The 24,502-nt window shown below is 45.0% G+C and overlaps 2 protein-coding genes across 5 annotated transcripts in view; both read right to left on the bottom strand.

Annotated features, from left to right (window-relative positions):
• Positions 1 to 13,647: 13,647 nt before the first annotated feature.
• Positions 13,648 to 14,301, bottom strand: LOC147598167 (uncharacterized). The gene has a single exon (XM_086764696.1). The coding sequence runs from the start codon at positions 14,299 to 14,301 to the stop codon at positions 13,648 to 13,650; it is 654 nt and encodes a 217-aa protein (XP_086620822.1).
• A 1,188-nt stretch (positions 14,302 to 15,489) lies between these two features.
• The window catches only part of TMEM201 (transmembrane protein 201), a 28,399-nt gene continuing 19,386 nt past the window's right edge, over positions 15,490 to 24,502 (bottom strand). For 3 of the 4 annotated variants that reach the window (XM_086764245.1, XM_086764243.1, XM_086764244.1), the window contains exons 7-11: positions 22,572 to 22,789; positions 21,937 to 22,008; positions 20,775 to 21,065; positions 20,202 to 20,333; positions 15,490 to 19,750 (exon numbers count right to left, since the gene is read on the bottom strand). In XM_086764245.1, coding sequence (XP_086620371.1) covers positions 19,653 to 19,750; positions 20,202 to 20,333; positions 20,775 to 21,065; positions 21,937 to 22,008; positions 22,572 to 22,789 — 811 coding nt within the window. In that variant the 3' untranslated portion in view covers positions 15,490 to 19,652. The remainder of the gene's footprint in view (positions 19,751 to 20,201; positions 20,334 to 20,774; positions 21,066 to 21,936; positions 22,009 to 22,571; positions 22,790 to 24,502) is intronic. The other variant, XR_015260790.1, reaches the window with a different exon arrangement.

The following is a 24,502-nucleotide window of genomic DNA, read 5'->3' as shown; positions in this document are numbered from 1 at the left end:
GAAGAGTCAGCAGCTCTGATTACATGCGCAGAAATTCCCCCAAAGTTTCCCTGAAACTTTCCATTACAGAGAGGCAACAGAGCTCTAGTAACGACAACCATTAAGTTTATGCTGATACTTGTTTATTTACTTCAATTCAGATACATGTTAGATCTTACCACGGGTGACTGAATCACCCTCTGCCACATGTGTGTAGCTGACTCTCCCCGAAGGAAAGGAGCACATCAGCAGTTCTACAGCCTGCAAATGCTCAGAAGTCGTCTGGCTGTAATGGGGCTTCTCTCTGCAGTGCTTTCCTCCCAATTTTACCTGGTTGCCTTAAGTGAAGAACAAAATTCCAGGGGGAGGACTGGGAAGAGATAACCATCAGGCTGTTTCCTTTAATGTACAAGACAGTTGTAGCTTTTATGCTATCTGCGTGCATCATACAGATTTAGAAGAAAAAAAAAAATCTGCTTAGGCAATATAGAAAAAGATCTCTGCAAGAGATTGCACAGAGCCAGGTGAGAGACTAGTCAGATGCAGCTCTCCAAGAGGAGAGAGCATCTGCTAAATTTGAGACCGACATACCTGAAAGATTTGTCGTGGGAAACAAATCCAGGAGGATAACAACCCTAGGAATTAATGTGGAAGACAGGAAGGGGCATCAGTATAAAACCACCAGTGACAAAGTCACGTTCAGCACACAGTAGAGACTCACTGTTAAATCTTGTTAACGATATCCTTGTATCACAGCACACAGCTCTACCCACAAATCACAGACCACAGCATTACAGTGCAAAAATCATTCGCATGCTTGCTGGTAGCTCTGGAGGGAGCTGTAAAAAGGAGAAAATTGGATCCTAATGGAAGCCTGTTCCCGCCATTTGGAAACCTGGACTAACCAGCATACCAGCCAGATCTTTGACAGCCCTGGTAGCAATCCATACACAGAAAAGCCAGGCACACTTGCACAAGCTGTTCTTGCCTCTCCTCATATCACTGGTCAGACCTGGTACCACTGGTAACATCTGTTGAAAAGCCACAGAAATGGCATTTAATCTGCAGAAGCCTTTGGTGGAAGCCAAGAGTGGGCAACTTGATTGAGATGTCCTCTCACTCCTTGCCCTGATCTAATGTGCATGCAAAGCTCACACAATTTTTCATCTCTCTCCCCAGCCACTGATTAAAGGGGTGCCTTACCCAATTCCCCTTCCTTTGCTATCTCCAGTCAAGTCCTGCCTTTCCCTGCTTTGGCAGCTGTTTTTCTCCTCCTCCCTGCCCATTTGCCTGCTGTTGTCCTGCTAATCATTTTTACAAGACTCAATAATTGATGCAATCTTCCCCATTTTTCATCTCCTTCCTACAGCACTGTCTGGCAAGCAGGGAACTCCAGAAGCAGCTGTGCTCAGTTGGCGCCCATCCGCCTCCTGCGGAGAGGAACCATTGCCAGAACAAGACATCGCAACCTAATCCTCTGTTTACCGTTCTCTGGACTCTGCAACTGTTATCCAGAGGAGCAGCTTTTGAAGTCACTTAGCAACATGTTAGCAACCCAAGGATCTGATGTCACCAATAAAAACAGTATATCAAAAACATCCATCTGTCTCATGCCTTGAACCAAAGCTATCTGCAGCCATGCCGCTCCATTCCTCAAAAACTCGTGCTTCTGGAGAATTTATCTTTTGACTCACTCGCAGACAAGGCAGCATCACAGTCATTTCAGATTAAAAATAATCTCCCATTCTGCAACAATCATGCTGACTAGAGCACAGGACTCCTTGTGCCTCTCTCTAAAGCACGTGGCATTGAAGAAGAAAACAGATCAAACACTAACGTGACCATGAATCTGATCCTATACAGTAGAGCAGCTCCCTCAACCCTACAAGTTATTCACTTACCAAAGACAAACCACAGATTTAACCAGAGTAAGTAGAGTCCCTCATGTTAAGTTTGTGAGAGGCTGGGGAAAAAAAAAAAAAAAAAGTTCTCAAACAACTTTGTTAACAGGACCTATTCGGAGGAGGACTCTGCTATGGATTTGACCCAAACGGGACACCTTATAGCTCCCTCATCCGGATGATATCCTAGAAACGGCTTTCTTCACGTTTTGCCTTTTACTGATGATCGAACAGACCATTTCCCCCCTCTCCAAACAGAGGGGAGAAAACATAGCAGTGAATACAGGAATTACACCGACAGCAGAGTTCTTAATGCAATTTCTTTGTTTTCTATGAATGCTGTAAGGCATCTGAAAAACAGAACTCACAGTTCTCAAAAATTTTCAGTTATTTGCGAACTGTTAGCAATCACTGTTTGGCTCACAGTTTGGGAATCACTTCTCCAAGCAGTTTGCTAATGTCCAGCTTTTGTACAAACTCATAATCATTGCACTTCAGATCAGATGCTTGCACATTTCACAGACTACGCAAACCTGGACTGCATGGGGTTTTTTTTAAAGCATGAAATCCCATATTCTTCAGGAATCAGCACTGATGGTTTGTCTGTCAGTATTATTCTGGCACTTACTATATTTAACTGATTATCACAAGATGCCTAAGCATAGGGCAAATTCTAGTTTTGTCCATTCAAGGGCAGTTGAGGAAGACAACTGCCAAAGAGGAAAGTTAATGGACAGTTCTGCTGCAGTCATGCAGCATGAAGCAATGCACTTCTGAGGAGCACAACCTGACCCCCTCAGAGAGCCACTTCTGTGGTACACGATGACAGGATCGCACCCGGAGAAATACATAAGCACATCGTGTCTTTTCCACAGCCTGGACTCAGACCTTTTGCAAGCATTGCCAGAGGCTTCTTCCAGCCTACTAACCTCCACCCCCTGTCCTCCTTGCTGCTTGCAGCTTGTTTCAAAGAGCCGCGGTGTGAAAAAACAGGAAGCCATGCAGAGAAGAGAGAGAATACAGATTGAGGCATGAAACTGCAACAGCAACAGCTCCTCCAACATGCACTCCACCCCCTCTTCCCTTCCCACCCCCTTACCACAGGCCACGTTCTCGGCGAGAAACACCGTACTTGCTCTTGACGGGAAACTGGTAACGGAGTCGTATGGCCAAAGAGACACTGAGGGAGGGGAAATCCAGCAGCGTGAAGGGAAATGCATCTCACTAGGCTCTGCTGGTCTTGGGGGCGGTGGGGCAGAGGGAGAGGTGGGAGTGCAATTGATATTAAGAGAGTCCGACTAAACCCACAGGTATCAGAGGTTCCTAGAGTGCCTACTACACTATCAACGCAAGTCCTAGCACACTCTGTCCACTCCTGCGTGGCAGAAAAGGCAGAACTGAGCACAAAGAGCTCCCGTTACTCCACTTTCTTCTTTAGGAGGCTGCGCTGATGGGGACGGCTGGGTGTGACCTCCAACCAGGCAGTGGCCCCGTGTCTTGCAGGCAGGTTCTGGAAATGCTGTAGGAGCAAGGCAGGCAGAGGGCCTGTTCCAGATCTGTGGGGGGCTCCGCAGCCTCCCTGCCATGCTGAGAGATGACAAAGTGACTGCAAACAGCAACTGCCCTCCAGTACAGAGAATAATGGCCAAGGGGCTTTGTGGAGCGGAGAACAGAGCGCTGAGGGTGCAGCACACCCAGAGCATCTGGGGGAATAGGAGCTGTACCTTACCACCCTCCAGACAATGCATGAAGCATCATTTCCCATACATCCCCTTCTCAGAGCTCCCCCATTGCCCTCATCAGGAATTGGGATTGCTCCTTGCCTCCCCTTCCCTCTTCCTGTGTTACTTATCCCTTGCTAAGACAGCTGGCCTTTCTGCCACCACTGTCAGCCATAATTTTGAGCAGACTACATTCAAACAGTTGAACAAATGTTGCTGCAATTCTTGTAGGCCAAAGAGGGATTTTTGAAGGGAGACGCAAGACTGAACTGTTGTTCGTTTGTCCCTTTTGCAGCCTCTGCAGTAGGGCACTCAAAGCTATTAGCTCACCTTTTAAAGCGCTGCTCTCTTTGCAGCTTAGATAGGGTGTTCTTGGTCCCTCATGCATTGGAAAAGTCCTAAAGCTAGACTAGCTGTGGGAGGTAACACAAGACCAATTCCTGCTCTGAAGGTCCCAGGGCCATGGAGTAAAAGGAACAGGTCAAAACGGACACTACTCCATCTCAGCATTCACAGCTCTCCCAGCTCACCCTCTGTTGGCAACTTCTGACAGAAAGGTTTCTATTTTGCAGGACTCTTCCTCGCTCACACCCTTATCTTTTCAGTCTTCTACATACTCAGAGATTAAAAGGGTGGAGATGAGGAAACAACAGTTAGGGGCAAAACCACTACTAGGGGACAGAAAAGTCAAGCAAACCCCTGACAAACAAGCAAACACCCTGGCTTCAATTTCAGATGAAGTATTTCCCATTTTATCTCTGCATGTAACCGTGTTTATTTTTACGTCAATCAACTAAAAACAAAAACAAAAGGGAAAGAATAAAAACAAAGGGATAAAACAAAAGGGAAAGAAGCAATGCCACAGGAATCCTGGTGATGAAAGCAAGGCAAAAAGCCTAACACTTCTGTAGACCTGGGCTCAACAGTTAAAGCGAATCAGGTGGAACAAGTGTGCAAAGCCTGAGCCATAGCAAGTAACAGCTCAAAATATGGAGCCACAAAGTGACCTAGCACATCCCATAATGAGTGACAGCTCAGGATCAGTTATAGGCCTTGACATGTTGAGGTATCTGCATGCCATCTCCCTACACTGTACTGAGCTTGGATTTTGTCAAGTCTTTTACATCTGTACTAATTCAGCACTGTGCACAAGCAAATTGTCCTTTTCTACTGTTAATAAAACATAAACCAAATTTTTTTTTTTAATTGCTAAAATCAACAGGGGAAGGAGTGAAGACAAACGAGAGGCAACACAATAGAAAATAATTGACCAGCCTGATATCTACTGGTGGGAAAGGGGAAGGCAGTATTTCCTCAGTCATTTTCAAAGCCTCTGTACTGCTTGCAAAGGCATATGCTGCGCTGTGGTTTATTTATAAATCCCATAAGAATGTTGACCGAAGGCTATAACTTGAAGAAAAATAAGCAGAGGTCAAATTTTCTAAATGCAGTCACAGACCCAAGAGAAAGGCTTACCGATAAGACCCTGTGCTGTTAGATGGATGCAAAATGCAGGAGAGGCCCCCGTACTTCTGGGCTGCCAAAAAAAAAAAAAAAAAAAAAAAAAAGCGCCGTGCAAACCACGAACAACCCCCCTGGTTTAAATGCAGCCAACACTGCAGTTTTCTGCTCCAGCCACAGCAATAAGGCAGGGAGTTGGGGTGTGTGTGAGTGTCTGAATGAGAATGGGGGGATTCCCAGCACCTCCCTTGGTGAGCAGAGCTGGCCAGCTAGCCTTCCCAGGCTCTTTGGGTTTTGGTTTTTTTTTTTTGTTTTGTTTGGTCTTTTTAAATAACTGGTGAAGAGAAATGCTCCTACATGCAGTGATTCAGAGCAGGGCCTTCATCTGAATGTTCTGAATCATTCTCTGGAGACCATCTCTGCTGACAATTGAAGGAGCCTCTGGAGAAGGCAGCCAGCTAGAAGAGATGATTGACTCTTCCGTGGCATTCCCATCAAGACGTTTGTGTATGAGACCTAACTATTTGCTATTGGGGCTGAGGCTTATTAAAACCCGCTCAAAAAAAGGACAAAGCCGGTGCAGCAGGAAGCATGAGAGGGGGAAGAACAAGGCCACTTAGAACGTGGTCTGCAATCCAAATACTTGGGCCACAGCCACGTGCATCCCTACTATTCTTACATGGAAAACTTAAATTCCATCTATAGCTGATTGGACCTGCCCATAGGCCCCATCACCTTCAGAAAAATTATCATCAAGCCCAGCATAATGGGGGATGCTGCTGGGAGGGGAGAAACTGCTGCAGGTGAAAGAAGCAGTTGAACTCATATTCCCATCTCCATTTGCAAACTTTCAGAATCTCCCTCTGACATTGCTCCAACGTCTATTTATTGTTTCACTTTCCAGAGGGCATGGAGATGCAGAGGTCTTTCACCAAAGGCCTGTTTCAGCCTCATTAATCATCCCTAACGTTGGTTTGCTGGCACAAACGCCCCACCTAGTGGCAATCACAACTGGAAAAGCTGTGGAACAGCAAAGTGCTGGCAAATAAATCACTCCTACCAATTTAAAGAGGTTGCTAAAAGTAATGAAGGGCCAGCATGACATATGAACCCACTGGAGAGAAAAAACAAAGCTCTTTAGTCTTTTATGTGTCATCAAAAACTTGACAGACCTGTATATTTTTTTAAAAGATATAAAAACCAAGACCTGAACCAACGTAAAATTCCTGTATCTATAATCACCTTGTATAATTTGACATTATTAGAATTTCTTGACGCACAAAACTCCTGTGCCCATTTGTTCACAATGTTCATTTTAAAGCGGGATTTAACTAGAAACTTGAGACTACTTATTCTTTGCCTGATACACTGTATTCTGTTTCACAGCCTCTACTGCCTACAAGAAACTCAGCACTCATACATCACAAACAACAATTTATCCATTGCACAAAGGCACCAGCACACCACTGAATGCAGGTCTGCCCGCCTTATGATCCCACAGCTACTGTGCAACCACAGCCTCAGATACAATGAAGCTTATAGTAGCTCTCCCCTGATGAAAGGGATTGTTTAATTAGCATCATTTGTTTCTCTGTAAAGTTGCAGGAGCAACTAGTTCGTATATGTAAACACATACATTCACACAAGTAGTGGGGAAATGTATACGCAGACATGGGACAAGGATACCCTTTTCTTTACGGTAGCGCTGTTACTATCCCTTCAGATCTTTGCCACTTAATTCTAAAAATAAAAAAAAAAATTTGTCTTTTCAACAAGAAGTAGTGCTCAAAGATTGAAAAAGAAAATTTACCTTAGGACTTGGAATTTCACTTCCTAATGCACAGCACTCTCTTTCGGGATTTAGGCCCATCCGTATCTACTTCCTGTTCTTCAGAAACTGAACACATAAACAGGCTCTTGCTATGTATTTCTAATTATATAAAGCTTGAAATGTTATTTCTAGTGTCTCTACTGCAGTTGTTGAATAAAATAGAGCCTTATGTACTGAGCAGAATTTCCTTTTCTAGATAGTAAACACCTTTTGAATAGAAATGCCAGAGGCCCGAACGCTGTAGCTGTGAAGACTATTACACAGAAGTCTGCTGGTAAACTACAGTTACAATTAAATACATCCAGAAGAGTTAAAAACTAGAACTGCTTCGGGAAATTCTGAAGACTTAACAAAGAAAACCCGACCACCTCAAAAAAACCTTATCCTCCAACACTGAGAACACCCCCCTCCCCAAGCCCTTGAAAAGCCAAAGTTAATTGGGAAGATCATTCACTTACTCAGAGAATGACACACAAAGAAAAAGGATATGACAGTCTTTGAAGGATTTCAGACACACAAAAGAACTTCCAGCTGCTAAACCAGCAAAGACAGGGGATTAGTAACAAATTAGCTGTTCCCAAATTTAAGTGCAACTGTAGAATTCCAAACTGAAACACTTTTAAATGCTTAATATACGAAAATCTTGAGGGTATCATGTTTCCAGGACCCAAATTCACTAGTTAGTTTTGAAAACCTTAGACCAGATGTAGCTAATAATTTCCACTGTACTCATCTCTTGTGTGAGAACGGCTGGCTCAGACACTGGGGTCACAGAGTCACCTCAAAAGTAAAACAGGAAGGAACAACAACAACAAAAAAGCCACAAAAATAACAATTAAGTCTACTTTTGAGTATGACATGTCTATCTCTTGCTACATGCATGATTATATGAGGCGGAAAACGCCTGCAGTGAAGCGCTTGCTTAGTTTTAGGTTGCTGTAAAATGGTTGTCAACACAAACCGTCTTTTTGTTCTGCCTGTCTCAGCTGGGTCCTGGCCCAGGACAGAAGCCCGAAGCTGCTACCACAACAGACACCAAGTAAAAATTGGCAACAAGTATCTCCCTCTGAACAATTACTGTGTTATTAAAATAGATCATTTAGTCTGCAAATGAATGAAAAATTATCTTTTTATTATTTTATGCCCATATATATCAACCTGCATGTTCCCTCACACCACAACTGCAAGGTGTACTGCTGAATTTAACAACATTTAACAGCACCCCAGCAAGCACCTAGCTCTGTGGCACTCTGTCACAGAACAGACATTTTTTCCCCTTGTCTGCAACATGGTATGAATATAAATCACTATTTTCTTCCATCATGTGCAAGCCACCACAGGCCCCACAACTGTCCCAGTCAAACGCAGCTCCACTAAAAGGCTGCAGAGAGCACAACATGCTTCTTCATCCCCAGAAGGGTTTTAAACCATTTTGTTGTACTTTGGCCAAAAGATTTTTGCCCTTATTTTATTACCCCATTTAGCATCAAAGTTAAACTGGTATTAACTGCAAAACACCTGGCAGCATGTCACCCCAAGGGTCACACAGAAAGACACCCTCAGTCTCACACGTACTCCAATATCAAGCCAGGTAAGATGGATATAAACACCCTAGATTATGCGGTTTGCTGCAACAGCCACTGCACAACCTAATTCTCAGACTACAGAGCTCCTGTATAACACCCAGGAGTCACCATAGGAACACAGGTACGAGGCTTCTGGACAGACTTTAATGACAACAGAGCAATTCCAGTGCCCTTTGACATCACAGGAAATTACAGTCCATTTTCCTGGAGAGCGAGTAATCACTCATTTACATTTTGTGCCTTTAAAGCTCATACATGTGTTTGCACAGTAAGAAATTACTATGTCTTCCTCTGCCAACATTGTTAACAGAAATGAAACTACAGAAGGACAGCAGACAACTTGCTCAAAATGCATGCTTCTGCCACAAAATGCAGCATTCACACAGCACATATGCGTGACTTGGAACTTGTGTGTTTGATTTGAGAACAACCAGAATATTCAAAAACACCAAACCAAACACCCACATGCAAAGCCAATGCTGCTGAGCGCCTTAAGAGCCATGGGCACACAGCCTCCCAGAAAACCATCTGGAATATTTACCTTGGCCTGTAAAATTAACTTTATACACTCCTTATAATCTCTCATTTTCAAGGGGAATAATGGGGGCAAGAGTGAGCTTTATTTAAGGGCATATAAAAGTACCCTTATTCATGCATTTGGTGGGAGCACACACAAGACAGCGTTCAAAACACAGAAGGCAGAAAGGTCCCCTCACACAACCCAGTGTGAGAGTGCCAGGTCATAAAGTACACTACAAAGCCAAGAAATTGCCACAACTTACCCCAGTCCATCCCTTGGCAGGCAACTGCTGGGACCACAGGCAGCATTACTCCAAAACCAATCCCTGGTTCAGGTCCGGGTTCCAGGCAGAGGAACACACCTTCCAGAAATGAAGAGCTAGCAAAGACCCATAGGAACCCATAGGCTCAAGCAAGCATGGGTCCACTCCATAAGGAGAACCTCACAGCTCACAAAAAGCAGCAGTGCCTGCAAGGAAACTTCTGGCTCTCATTAGCCCAGACAAGCTGCAGCTGCTCCCAGGTGCCTGGGCAGGCTGAGGGCTCTGCACCCCCAGCTGATCCTGGACCTTTGGGTTAACATGAGGTTACCTGAGAAAAATTTCTAACGGGCCCTTCAGAAACCAGAGCAGCTGTTGCCCCTCTCCAAGAGAGGGTACTCCACACAAAAAACAGAGAGGCCTTCTCAAAAAGCCCCGTCTTGGGCTCTGGCTTTGCAGCCTGCACTGGGCATAAATTGCAGCCTTTACTGCATTTGCATGGGAGGGTACAATTAACATGATCCACTGTTCTGGTTTTATTTAGTGAGGGGAGGCTTCAGTGGCAGCTTCTGTAGGAAACTGCTAGAAGTTGCTCCCCTTTGTTCAGTGGACTCGGCCGGGCCTAGGGCGGACCCGCTGCTGGCCAGGGCTGAGCCAATTGGTAGCAGAATGTTCTGTGAGAACACCTCTGCAATAACGTATTTAAGAAGGGGAAAACAGGAGGAAAAAAAAATGGAGAAAAGATGTGAAGAAGCTGAGCAGGGGCAGAGACGGGGAGGCGCGAGCCTTGTGGGCCTTGCAGGCCTCATCCTCTGGCCTCCCACTGGGCGGCCAACTGGGCCCGACTCGGCCCAGCCCGGCTGCAAGAAGTGGAGAGGAGATGTGAATGAGATCCTGAGAGGCCTCTGTCTGAGCCTGCCTGAAGAATTTTTCTTGTGAGAGGAATGGCTACAGATGCCAAGGGCAGTCCAGAAGGAGGGGGAGCAGTAATGCGGCTCCTGGCCAGAATTCCCCTGCAGCCTGTGGTGACGACCATGGTGGAGCAGGTTGTCCCCCCGCAGCCCATGGAGGCCCACGGAGGAGCAGAGATTCACCTGCAGCCCAGGGAGGACCCCATGTCAGGGCAGGGGAGGAATGTGAGGAGTTCTTCCCCAGATGATGAAGCAGCAGCCTAAAAAAAACAAGTGATGAACTGACTGCAACCCCCATTCCCTCTTCCCCCCTGTGCTGCTCGGGGGGGAAGGTGGTAGAGATAATGTTAAGCTTGGGAAGAGGGAGGGGTGGAGGGAGGTTATCTTGTTCTCTGTCCCATTATCCTGCTTTGTTTTTAGTAATAAATGAATAGTTTTCCCCAAGTCGAGTTTGTTTTGCCCATAATGGTAACTTTAAGGATTCCTCCCTGTCCTTATCTCAAACCTCAAGCCTTTTTCTTATATTATCTCTCCCTATTTTCTCAGAGGGTCGGGGGAGCAAGAGACTGCGTAGTCTGGTCCTGATCCGGGCTAAACTAAGACATCCAGACTGGGACCAAGACACTCTGCTGAGAGCCTGCAGCCCACAGGTGACTGAAAACCAGTAAGAGGCACCAAAAGCAGAATACAGAAATCCTTATGTATACGATCAACCCCCTGCACCACTTGTCCCTTCCCCAAAGGCATTTGGATGGACTGAGTGTAACTCTTGGCGAAAACAAGGGATGCTGAGACTAGGAAAGAGAAGCGTAGGTGTTTGGCTTAAACTGAGGCTGGGAAGGGAAGACATTTTCTTAAGTGTATGATTGTTTATGTTTGGTTTTTGATTTTTTTTCCCCAGTACCAGAAGTTGTATAAACTGGCAATAAATTCAATTAAGGAGTCAAGACTGTTTTGCCTGCAACAGGGCAGCTGGCACTCAGGGACGTGGCGCACCAGAGGGTTGCTAAGAAGGCCCCTTGTGCAGTGGACCTTTACCTGGGAAAGCCCAAATCAGAAAATCCTGCTCTTTGTGGGGATGGGGTGTGATAGAGACAGCGAGTGAGGGTGGCACTTCAGCTAAGGCCATAGAGAAAACCCTGAGCAAGTCTCCTCCAAGACTCAATGCCCTTCTATGGAGATCCATGTCTGAAAGTGCACACACACACAAAAGCAAACACTTCCACTCTTCACAAGTTATCTACACAACAGCATAGAAAGAAGACAGGATCAGGGTCCAGGTCCATCTTACTAAGACTGGCTATACCACGCACAATTAGTTAACACACGAGCAATTAGTTTATGCCTGAAGGCAGAATGAGTCCACGCATGAGCTAAAAGTTCACACGTAAGACACAATCGGCTCATACATGAGGGCAACGCTACTTTATGCATAAGCAAAACATTATTTAATAACTGGGCGAACAAATAGTTAATACATGAGTGTACAATACATGTCACGCGTGACTGTGGACATTTTCACTCTTGACACATTACCCACAATGGAAAAGGAAGAAGAAATATCAGAAGAAGAAATACTAGGTCTGGCTGTACTAACACCAGCTATGCCATGCCCTGAAGGCAATTCTATTTGAACCAAAACGATTATCCAAGGAAACAGATTGATTTGTTCTTTGTATGCACACCTCCGTCCATTATTTTACACCAAAATGGGAGTCTTTTAGAAGAAAACAATTATTAATCTTTCAAGATCCAAACAGTAAAGTCTGTTTTACAGAAAAGACAACTATCAGCTGAAACATCATCAGATTCAATAACCTGTGTACGGCGCTTAGCTGATAAAACAACCTGTGAGAACCACACACAAAGAAAGTCAGATTTTCAGAAACTCTTCCTATTTTCATAATTTTGTGCACAGTGGAATTAGTGGGAGTGCAGAGGTTAAACTGAATACCCAAAATTCAGCCGCTGTAGTTCCACATACACGTTCTGTTCACATATGCTCTAAACTGCAGCAGGGGCCTAAAAAGTTTGCCAAAACAGAATAGAACTCTGTATTATTTAAAACAAATACTCTAGAAGAATTTGTTTCAATTACATACAGACACCAGCTTCAAAAAGCAACAATTCTTACGTACTTGCACTCCACTTCGGGCACGGAACTGATTTTCTAACCAAAGTTCAAATACTGTTTTTCAAAGTATAGCAAGTGGTTTAGTGCTCAAGATTATCAGGAGCTACATGAAAAAATCAGACCAAAAAAAAAAAAAAACAAAACCAAAAACAAACCCAAAAAGCAAGCTGAAAAATCGTAAAACTGCAGTATCTTTAATAGGTTGGCATCCGGTAAGAACAACCAGAAAGGTGTTGCCCCAGCTAAATCTAACAGTATTTCCAGCACTGTTTCTATCATATTGCTGGAATCTGAAGATGACATTCAGAATCACTTTGTAAGTACAAGAAAGTATAAAACAACAACCATAAAACTGGAATTAAGTTGCACCTTCTTTCAAGGATCATCAAGAAAGCATCAAAATAATTTAAGTACTTTCTGAAGCCACAGCTCCTAGGAAGTACTATTTATTAAACAAGTCGTAACATATAACATACAAGTGCTGCTCTTCATATAACAAGTACCTGAACTCTTACCTCCCTTTAACTTAAAATACAGTTCTTATTAGAAGTGTGTTTTGCCTCTGAACCCTTATTCTGAAGAAGCAGCAGAGAAACTACTCCCTCTGAAATTAAAAGGGAAAAAGATCCTTACGTAGTAATTATAGCATCATCCATAAGAAACATGTTAACAACGAACATATGTAAACATATATAACAAGCAACAATATAAAACGACCATTTACTATATGAAAAATCCCATATAGATTCACTTTAGATACAAAACCACAAGATTCCTAGCATTACCCCAAAGATCTTTAGTTTTTATATTTTGTTGTTGTTTTTTTTTTTCCCCAAAACAAAAAAAAATAGACATATATTGCTTTTTTATAAACTTTTAAAGAAAAGCTCCAAAATGAGTTTAAGGACACTTGAAAAAATTATTTCCCTGCATGAACCCAGGACACTTGGAAAAAAAAAAAAAAATCCCTGCATGAACCAAGTTTCACTTTTTCAAGGACCAGCATCCCGCAACGCTGTCCATGTACTTTCAGATTTGAGAAGATACAAGATAGTGATTCGCTTTCTCAAGTTCTGCAGCCCCTCTTCAGCCTTGCCTGAAGGCTCAAACAACAAAATCGTAACCCCCTCCCCAAATCCAAACCGATAAAGCAGGACAGAAGCGCCATTCGCGCTCCTCACGGCACAGAGGAGCGGCACATCTCAGTCACCGCGACGGGAACTTTTCAGAGCAATCTTCCTTCGGGCTTTTCCAAGATCTGCGCGTTTTTAAGCCGCTGTCTCTGAAGTTCAGCCGAGACTCAGCAGCACCCCGACTCCAGCCCCCGCGCATCTCGGCCGGGGCTCACTTGAAGACGGGGGGGAGCTTGGCCCCCGACTCGCGGGGGACCCCGAGCTCCGGCCCGGCCGGACCCAAGGCCCCCCTCGCCCCGGCGCCAGCGGGCAGCGGCCAGGCGGGCGGTGCCAGGAAGGCGGGCGGGCCCCAGGCGGGCAGCTCGGGGCAGAGGCAGGTGCGGGGCAGGGCCAGCGCCGCGCAGGGACCGTGCGGGCCGGCGGGAAGCGGCGGAGGCGGCGGCAGGAGCTGCCAGGGAGCAGCGGCGGCGGGGCCGGGGGGAGGCGGCGGGGGCGGCGGCGGAGACGGGGCCGGGGGGCGGCGCGGTCGGCGGCGGCGGAGGTAGTCGCCCCCCGGGAACATGTCCTGGAAGGCCGGGTCCAGCGCCCAGTCGCCGCCGCGGCGGGGGAGAGCGGCGGGGCCGGCGCGGCGGGGCAGGCGGCGGAAGCAGGGGTTGAGGCTGAGGTTGTGGCGGACGCTGTTCTGCCAGCCCTTGGGGCAGCGGCGGTAGTAGGGGAAGCGGCCCGCGATGTAGGCGTAGATGCCGCTGAGGGGCAGCCGCTGCTCGGGGCTGGCCCGGATGGCCATGGCGATCAGCGCCACGTAGGAGTAGGGCGGCTTCTGCAGAGCCTCCCCCGGGCCGCCCGGCTCCGCTTCTTCCCCCATCGCCCCGGTGCTGCCGGCCCCGCCGCCGCCGCCCCTCTAAAACCCTTTTCCCCCGGCCCCCCCTCCCCCGCCCTGGGCTGCTTGGGTTCGCGGGAGGGTCAGGACGGCGCTTGGGGTTCGCAAACCCAAATAGCGAGAGACGGGGGGTCAACAGCAGCGGGAGGGGGAACGGCGGGAGGGCAGCGCCCACCCCCCCCCGGCTCCCTGCACCGCGGGGCAAGGGCAGAAAAGCCCCGGCAAAGTTCAGCGCCCAGCTGTAGTGTACCGGCTGTAAACCCGGCCGAATATATTGCATCTTACCCTGTCAGTGAGACTAGGCATGCCCATTAATTGCAACTGCAATCGCATCTGGCGCAGGGGCACCGCACAGCATCCCTGCTGTCCCAGCTGCAGCCCGGCATCACGGCTGCAGGGCAAGCGTGCGCGTAGCGGGCCCTCAGGTACCGAGGGGAGCGGCGGAGGAGCAGAGCTCTTGCTTCCATCAGTGTCGCATTCGTGCAAGCACTACAATCCACCAAATCCCTATGTAAAGAATTATTGGTGGGATGATGGATACCTACCTTTGCCAGTAATTTAAAACACACATCTTCCTTTCAAAAGTGTTTCTCTGATCACCCTTAATTAATTCAATAAAAACCAACCCAGCAACAACCCTGAATTAAAAAAAAAAAAATCATGACTCACTAGTCTGGAAGAAATCAGTTCCTCTCTTCCAAAAGTTGTACAGAGCTAAGAAACAGAAGGAAAACAGTGATGACTATCAGGCTGTTGTTCTCAGTTTACAAAAACTACCAACAGTAGCTCCATAGCGGTGGGTCAAACGATGCTGTCACATCTCATATTTAAAAAATATGGCCTTTGATCAGAAAACTTTCACAGGGCTGGATGGAAATATTTAAATTCTTAAGAATTAAACATCCCTACTGGTTATAACCAATCTGCCAACAGCAGAAGGAAGCTCTGATGTAGCATAGGAAGACTCACCTGGGTGACCACAGTTTAGTTCTTTTTCTGCTAGCCCTGTGTACTGGAAAAGAAAGTAAACAGAACACCATTGTTGAAAATAAAAACAGATTGCAGAACCAAACAGATCAAAGTTAATTTGACCAGACACACACACAAGCACAAATACTGTCTCCCTTTCCCCAAAAAATACTCAGGTTGCCAAAAACCAGAATCACACTCAGGTTAAAACTTATCCGTTTTTATTTTTTAAAGAAAAATATTCCTCTTTAAACACAAAGCATGAACTAAAAACCTCCGAGGAACAGCTTCTCCCTTGGAGCGCGTTTAACTAAACTGTACAGTGTTAGAGCTCCCCAAACAAGTATACACACATGACATACAATATTTCTTTCACAGGAAATAAGGTTTAGGACTCAAAATTGTCCTCCTCACCCTCTCTAGATACCCACTCCATCCAAAAGTACTCTGTCCCTTACTCCCACCACAGGACACAGTGATGATAATTTCTGGATGCAACATATATTAAAAAAAAAAAAAAAAAAAAAAGAAAAGAAAAAAAAAGTATTGGCCAAATCGGCCCTTTGTAACAAATGTCTGTGAGAGGTTAAGACCGTAATTAATTCCAGGAATGGTGCTTGGAAGAAAAAATATAGCAGCATCCACAGGCAACACAAGCCCTTGACTCCAACTGCCCTGTTTCAAGGAACCCAGTCAGTTCAGCAGTGTTTTACAGATGTTCCCATCACCCAAGAGGGAGTGGGAATAAAACATTCACAGGCCAAATTTGTTGCTTGAGCAGACAGTCTAAAATTCAGTGAATCTGGCCTACGTATGCCAGCAATTTTTTTTTCACCTTGCCACAGTGACCAGTTTAATGTCGAAGATTTTATGTAAAAAGATATGATGACATTCAGAAATCAGCAACTTGTTCTACCAGTTCTCTCCATCTCATCAAATAGATATGTGCATATTTGTCACATCTGCCAAACTACCCAGACTGCGGAGCTGGAACCAGACTCTACAATCCAAATTCTTCCTAATTCAAAATGGCAAAATCATCGAAAGTCTCGGCAAGGTCTCAGAACATGCGTAACAAGGCCGTATCCAAAGAAAAAGTTCCTGGGCATTTTCAAGCAAAGGTAGGTAATGGAAAAGGTCTGGAAATGGAGCTCATTTATATCCCACCTGATCATTACTTGTTGGTTTTATTAAGTAGTGCTCAAATCTTTATCAGACCATTTTGTAAAGACCTTTTCCATTCCATACACTGCAACAGTTTTTACAGTAGGAAAAATATTACAAAAATAAAATCTCACCCCTGAACAACACCGTATGAAGATCAACATCATCAGTCACAAACATTTTTACAGGGGGACCAGATAATCTTTTGTTTCCTCCAAACCAGCTTCATATAGAAAACAGCAGCAAGATAGACACAGTATCTAAGAGCGAGATTAAGGCCAACAATAGAAAGACAAACATGGGCTCAGATCTATTGAAATGAAGAAACTCTCCGAATGTTTTTATACATATGCATGCACACACACACATACACACTCGTGTGTACTATTCAAGCAAAGGCTTCACAACTGTGAAAGCACCACTGGAGAGTGTTCTAGCACCAGAATCAAAAAGTTGGTTGTCTTCCCTCTTCAGCAATAAAATCCAAAGTCCTTATATTGCTTTGGACAAGGTCACCAAGCACCCTTCCAAGAACAGTTTCAGGGAGCAGATTCAGAAGTGCAGTGATGGGTTAAAGCGTTCCTGTTCTGGAATACGGGCAAGAAGAGGTGTGTTGAGAGGCTGCGGCTTCTTGGTTGCTGGAAAGGAGGAGAATTTGTATTGCAATCTGGTAGAGACAGAGACCAACTTGGACTCCAGGGGAGTGCGATGGTAAAATTCAGCGCAGACTGGGAGGTGAAAGTGGAACCTTTGCATACATGAAGTCACAGTGCACATCTCTTGGCATAATAAAGACAAGCAAACCCACAGTATTCTCTGGCAGGCTTGTCTCTGCATAGGAGGCTTCCGGGTATGCTGGAAGTCAGGACAAGGATCCATGAACGGGATGTCACACACTGCACCAGGACATCATCAAACTCAAAGAGCAGAGCTTGTAAGTTGGTCTGCTAGCATCTTGCCTATACACATGCTCAAGTGAGCCTGAAAAATCTCTTACCAGCAAGGTTATGGGTCCAGTTTGGCTACAAGTAACAATCTGGGCAAGGTACAAAAGAATTAATCATCAGCCTGCAGCACATCTTTCTGCTGCCAGTCTCTATCCTGGATAGAGACTGGCAGGTGCTGGCTGTGCAAGCCCTTTACCAACACCCTGAAGAGGCTGAGAGAAAGATGCAGAGTCAGGAATGACATCTCCACAGCCTCTCCGATCAGCACATGTGAGCAGAGGTCTGTCCTCAGCATGCAAGATGCAGAGTAGGCAGTGAGCAGGCCTCACTAACAAGGGAGGATGGGGAGCAAGGGCTGGAAGCAGGCTGTTAAAACAATGCAGGAAGAAATGGAAAAGCCAAAGAGAGACTTAATTTTTCAGTGCTTGAATCACCAGCAGTAAAGCCCCATTTAATCTGTCATACAGCATGCTGATTAGAGTCTGGCTATCACTCACATGATGTACTAAGTGAGGCTGTGGTAGGAACTCCATTAAAACATGCAAGGAAAAAAAAAAATGAAGTGAAAAGAAGGGTGATCATCACTCCAAGCTGTGAAATTGAGGTTCAGAGATACACTTGGTTTCTGTGCACATGCAAGAGTACAATAGAGGGAAGAGCAGCAGAACTGAAAGGGAGGAAAAGAGACAATAAGCATAAAACTGTAATTCAAGGTGCAAACACAGGACAATGGGGTGAGGGAGAGGAAAGAGAAAAGAACTTCAAGGTAAAGGAGCCCCAAGGAAGAGAAAATAGAAAAACTCTTAATATTAAGAGTCAGTTCTGCTTCAGGAAATACTTAACTAATGTCAGTTGGCTCTCTTTCACCAGGTATCCTTGACAGGCTGATACTTGCTCTGCACTTGCACTTGGGATTTAAGAATCAAAACATAAAAGATTAAGACTTTTTTTTTTCCCCTAAGATGTGCTAAATTAATTTGAGTATTCAGCACTATACTCTAAATTGCCCCTGAATTCTAAGCAATGCTGAAGACTCACCCAAAAGCAGAGGTGCCCAAATTATAAACTGCTTTTGAAAATCTAGGGCTATTTCCTGTGTGTTAGAAAAGAAGAATCTACCCAGAAGGCTGAATTGTCCAGAAACAGGTTTGTCATTTCTCACTGAGGGCACCTTGGCATTTAACTAAGTAAGAAATATCTTAAATGGTTACTTAGCAAATGCCAGTATCAGATCGAGGCGTCAGGTTTCTGGATAAAAGTGCAGAATCAGACAGCTCCTCGTGTATTTTCTAACGGAACAGATTTGTGGGATTTACAGCAAGAACAAGCTATGCCACTCGCTGCCTCGGTGAAAACACCAGCAGTGTGAGTTGTGAGCTGCAGCCCTTTGCCTATGGTGCAAATACCAGAGGGACCTTTCTTATTACAGAATTAACGGTAACAGAATTAATGCCTCCTGGGTAAAGCGAAGTGCAGGCTTCCTCTTTCTAATGCAAACCACAAAAGGATGTCTGTCTGGGGTTTGTGCACACCTACGGCAACAGTGCTGGTTGGAGGTATGTGCAGACAGCAGTTTCTGAGAACCAGCGTGACCACAATGACAACTGGTGAAAGTGGCCTCCAGGGCACAGCCCGGGTGGAAGCGCTCAGACATGTAAGATGCAAGAATATGACAGAGCAGCCAAGGTCACCCATGTGCTTAGGCAAGCTTAAGGCAACTAAAGAAAATTCATTGATAACTTACAGGAGAGTGCCAAAGGGAAGAGAGAAGAGGAACCAAAGGGCAAAGTGGCTGGGAATGCTGTTACAGTAGCCAAAGCCCAGTACCAGCCACTAAGCCATCCCTCTTCTCCATCTCATTTGTTCTTATTCTCTCATTTTACCAGCACCATCAGCATGAGGTTAATATGTCATAAAGAAGAGCTGGGGATAGGTTCCTAAAAATGCAGCTTACACATTTTCAGGCTTGTGTCTCAGGTCAGTTCCTTTGAAAGAAAGTTCATGGGCCATTACACTGGCCTCTTGCTTTGAACTGGAGCTTTCTGCCTTCCACTTCCAGGGACAATCCTGTGGTATGTTCTACCTGGAAGTGATGGAGGCAGTTACCTGGGTTCCTTGTCATGACAGTTGAGCATACAGTAGTTTTTTAAAAAACAGCATGCACCAGTGGCACGGTCATTAGACATAAAGCCGTGTTTGAATTCTTGTCTCCTCAGAAGCAGGTGGAACCAGAAAGGAAGGGAGTGTTGTCACAAATCAACGCAGGTTCCGGTAGACGTAGGCTGATGTGAAGATAGCATTGACAGTCAGACTCATGGCTAGCAGACCTCGGAGAGCGTAGTTACCAAGACGCCCTTAGTAGAAGAGGACAACGAAAAGAAAAAAAGGGAATAGTAGAAAGAGCTATTAAAGAATTTATGAGATAAATAGCAGTGAACACGTTGTGCTCTTTCTCTCTCTTTGCCCAACACTTTCTCCATAAGCAGAAATTGCTGAAGCACTTTTTCTATCAGGAAAGATTCCACTGCTCTCTTTGGTTCTATTTTAATCTCATTGGTCTTCTCAACACCTGCATTCCCATCCCTTTCCTTCTGTCTCAGTTTAGCACTCTCTCAGTATTCTTCAGACAGTCCAGAAAACAGCAATAGCCTTATTAAGCTCTTAGAATAGCAGGCAGAAGATCAATTTTGCTACTACTTATTTATTTGATCTCAAGATCAGATCACCACGACAGCACAGGAAAGATCTCTGTGACCCTCACAGAAACGCTCACACATACATGGAGCACTCACGACTTGCACCTACCTCTCCAGCCTGCCAAATCTTCCCCTTTGGTAGTTGTGTCTACCACACAGGTAGATGAGTGTGATGAGTGATTCTCCTTTTTGATGGAATTATTGCTGCAAATACTCCCTCCTTCCATAGCAGATCTCATATCTGCAAGGAGAAAAAGACAGGAAAATTCAGAAGGCACCAGTGGAAGCCAAAAGTAGCAGAAGTCACCAGAATAAAGCTCAGCATGAGTAATAAATGGTTGCCTGGTAAACTCATGAAAGGACTGAGGACAGGAGCTGCAAACAACAGCCAAATTTAATTGCTGTGCAGCGGAAGTTGCCTGCCTGTCTCATACTCTGTCCATATCAGCGTCACCACATCTGTGGTTAAAGAAGTTAGTTACCCAAACAGTGGCAGTAGCATTTTTTTTTGTCAAATAAGGGGACTCTTAAGGCAGCTTTGGTAGCCTAAAAGTCATCACCACCTGGGTTTTTCATGAAGGTTTCCCATCTACTGTGTGGCCTAGACGATGCCCAGCTTAGCTTGCAAGCCAACTCCTTCCTACAAATGCATCTCCAGGAGTGCAGTAGGCTGCCAGCATACCATGCATTCCCCACTCGCTGAGGTTCTTCTTTGGAAAGGAGGACAACTCGGTGGCAAAGATGTTGCTGTCTGAGGGGGTGTGCTCCTCTGAACTAGCTGGGGTGAGCAAAGCCTCATTCTGAGATGGGAAAAGCAGCAGCTTCTGTCCTTTCAGGTTCAGGCGGGCAGGGCTGATGAGTGGCCGGCGGTATCGCAAGGAACCTGAGCTGGAAGTCACAGAGCCAGCGACCGATGGTGCTGGAGAGGGGATACGGGAGGGAGCACAGCTGCCTGACAGCAGGGAGAAGTGCTCTGAAATGGAAACATCCCCAGAGAGAAAATAATGAGATTATAATCCAAATACAATAGGCATGATTTTCTTTAACAACTCTACAAAAAAAGGAAAGAGGAGTTGCAAATACCCAACGTATCTTGTACTAAAATTCTTTATTAATTCCAGTTCCCACACTACAAAACACAGAGAAATTCCACATGCACTTCGGTGCACTCAAGAAGGACTTAGTCTAGAGAGAAGTTTATAAGGAGCTGGGTGAGCTTTCTCTCTGCTCGGCTGTGTCCATTCAGGAGAGCCTGCACGACACACGTTATTTTGCAGGTAAATGAACTGTTCTGGCATGTCCTTTAAAAGCTGTTGAGAAAGCGTATCAAGATGCAAGGAGGTTTGCTCGGTGGCAGTAGCCCAGGCTGTGACTGCATTCCAGCAGCAAACACTTAAGCGGCACAAAAAGCCAACTGATCCATTTGGGGTCAGGAGGGCAACAGACAGGTCACGGAAGGACAGGGGAGCAAAAGGGCAGAGCAGACAGGGCAGCCAAATTAGCAGTTCCTGGGGCTGGGGAAGGAAAGAGAAATGAAAGAGGTGCCCTAGGAACAGGTTAAAGCCGTCTCAACTCGGCTGTGGAGAAGGGAAGAGATCCTAGCTTTGTCTCCCTGATTTCTCTGTGAGCTCTCCCACGGAGAAGGACATCCAACACATACAGCACCTTATTTTAATGCAATCCCACTCTCAGCTAGAACTTTCTCTGCAGCATTTCTAACAGTGAAACTGACATTTACACTGGGATGTGAGCAGGGAGGAAAGAATTAAACTTGGATCATGCGTTTCAACCCACTCGCTGCAAATCTTGCAAAGGCAGTTGCTCTGGAAGGCCTAGTGCATTACCTGATGTAGGCGATTCCTTGGACTGAGATGAATGTGAGGCTGGTCGACTTCCACTGAATAAGTAGCCAGAATCTAAAAAGAAAAAATTAAACAGTTTGAACCCAGCTGACTCAGCTACTGGAGGTCTACCCTTCAGACATGTAGCTGCATCATCTTGTCATCAATCTCAGAAGGGAAGATAAACGCAGGCAGCAAAAATGTCCCCGTTTTCCTGGGTAGTGTATGTGCTAGCATCAGAATAATCCACTTCTCTCAGCTGCAGCAGAATAGATCTCTCCAGCAGGCTCAAAAAACAACCCTGTGACATCTAACTGCTCCTTCTGTTTCCCACATACAGCCTTGTAGCTTGTGCTGTACTGCCACAAATGCCTGGAGAAGCCTCTGGATTTCAGTAAACCCACAGCAGGCAAGCCCTCAGTGAGACTTGCTGTTTCACCAAGACTGCATAATTTCTTAATGCCAGAAAAAAAAAAAAAAAAAGAAAAGACAAATGCTGGATACTCCTCTGTGCCGCAGGAGCAACAATCCCTAAACAGGACTGTAACATGTGGATACCTCATAGCCCATTTCCTTCTGCAGCACTGTGCCACTGCATTGCCATTTCCACTGGGCCAGAAAGCTTCATGCACACTTACCCGCTCTGGCCAAGGAGGGGATGGTACCCAGCGAGAGTGCCCTGTTGAGACGACCAGGAAGAGAGGAAGAAGAAGTTCTGGGTGGAGATCTGAAGAGCTGCTGGTTTGTCAGCTGGAGAATACTGGGTGGCGTTGGGAGAAAGAGAGACGTAGCAGAGGAAGGGAAGCCAGTCCCAGTGCCGTTGGGAAAGACAGTAATCGAATCCCCAGAAAGGTACCTGTAAATGACACACACGACAGACATTTAGCAATGAGCGCATTCCAGTAACTCCCTCTCTCAGCCGTAGTTCTTACAGGAACATTGCTTTGTTACCAGGTTTTACTAATTTTTCAGTGCAGGAGCGCAAGATGCAGAATGCCTAAGAGTTTACGAGAACATTCCTACACGTCTGAAACTTGGGAATGAAAAGATCTTCAACGTTACTTTAATTATCATGCACCAACCTGTCCCACAATACAGGGTGGAAAAACGGTGGAACAGTTTAATAACTCAGGTGCAAAGAGGCACAGTACCTTGGTTCTCTCCCCGGATGAGAAAATAACCCAGAGACCACCAGAATGCTTTACGAAGTCCAGATACACATAGGACCAACACAGACTACACCTTGTGTGCACATGCAAACAACATGCTTAGAAATGTCATGACTGTGGGAAGCACGTAGTTATCCACTAGTCTTTTTGTCTTTAGAAACCAGAATCAACATCTTACCTCAGAGGCTAGTATAGAGAAAAGTGTTTTTATGGGTACCTAGATAAAGATTTAGGCACAAGAGCTCTGTTTTAAAACTAAGATTCAAACCTCTTTAATACATTTGCCTTTATTATACTTCTGTGAGGTAAGGAAGACTTATTATCCTTATTTTACAGATGCCAAAGAGAAGCAAAAAGAAGCTAAGTGATTTGTTGAGCGTCACATGCAAATCCTATGATAGAACAGAGAAACAAATCTGGGTTTTAAAACCCTGAATCAAAGCCTAAACCATTACATTTTCCTTTCTCTGCTATCATAATTAGCAACAAATATGTACTAGCATAGCCGTTCAGAGGGAACTGTGCTCCTGTAGCATACACTCCAGGAAGTGTCTTGCTTCTAGTGTGTAAAAGAAGATCTCTATTACAGTGCCTGGAAAAGATTTAAACTGGCAATAATAATGGCAATTGTATTTCTAGGTCTGCGAGTTGTTTTTCAATGGGTTCTTCCCAAGTGAAAGAGCAGAGCTGTAGAACAGCGTGTCTGAGTCAAGAGGTAACAGACAAAACATATTAAGGGCACCTGTACCAGTTAGCTTGATTTTTAAGTACTACAGACATAAACTTACTTCTATTCCACTGGTAAAACAACTGTATGAGAGAATTTTATATTTTAAACAGTTTTTTTGCAGCTAGTACTGCCACAGTATTTTGCACTCAGTTACTATCTGCAAATTAACTATGCAATTTATTTCTGATACCCTCATTTCATCATCTAAGTTTGCGGTGGCTTAAAATTTAAAAATCAATCTAAGCTGATCAATCTGTCAAAAAATTACTCCTGTTTTTGCCTTCTTTCTCCTCCTCCTTGCAATCACATACTGATCTTAGGCTATGTATACGGTTTAGTTGACTGCATTGTATCAGAAACTAGGAGTCAGCTTTGGAGCCTCACTTGTGTCCTTATACCATAAAAATGAGCGTCCTAAGAAGGTTGCAATGTTGAAAGTATAGGAATTTTGTATTATTTTTAAACAACTGAATAAAATACATGAAAGAAAGTTTAGAATACAAACAAGATCTCTCAAGGATCTCCTGCAAGATTTTTGTTTAGTTAGAAAACAGGTAATACTCTTGTCAAATAAGTCAGGATGAAGTACTAACAAAGTATGGAGTGTATATATTTTTAAATGGAAAGATCAGACTTTGCAGAATACAATCAAGCAGCAACATTTTGAGGT

This window comes from Chlamydotis macqueenii, chromosome 21 (assembly GCF_036417535.1).
Source record: "Chlamydotis macqueenii isolate bChlMac1 chromosome 21, bChlMac1.mat, whole genome shotgun sequence".
In the NCBI taxonomy this organism is placed as follows: domain Eukaryota; kingdom Metazoa; phylum Chordata; class Aves; order Otidiformes; family Otididae; genus Chlamydotis; species Chlamydotis macqueenii.
The sequence above is the reverse complement of the archived record's forward strand: the minus strand, read 5'-3'. Positions and strand labels throughout refer to the sequence as shown.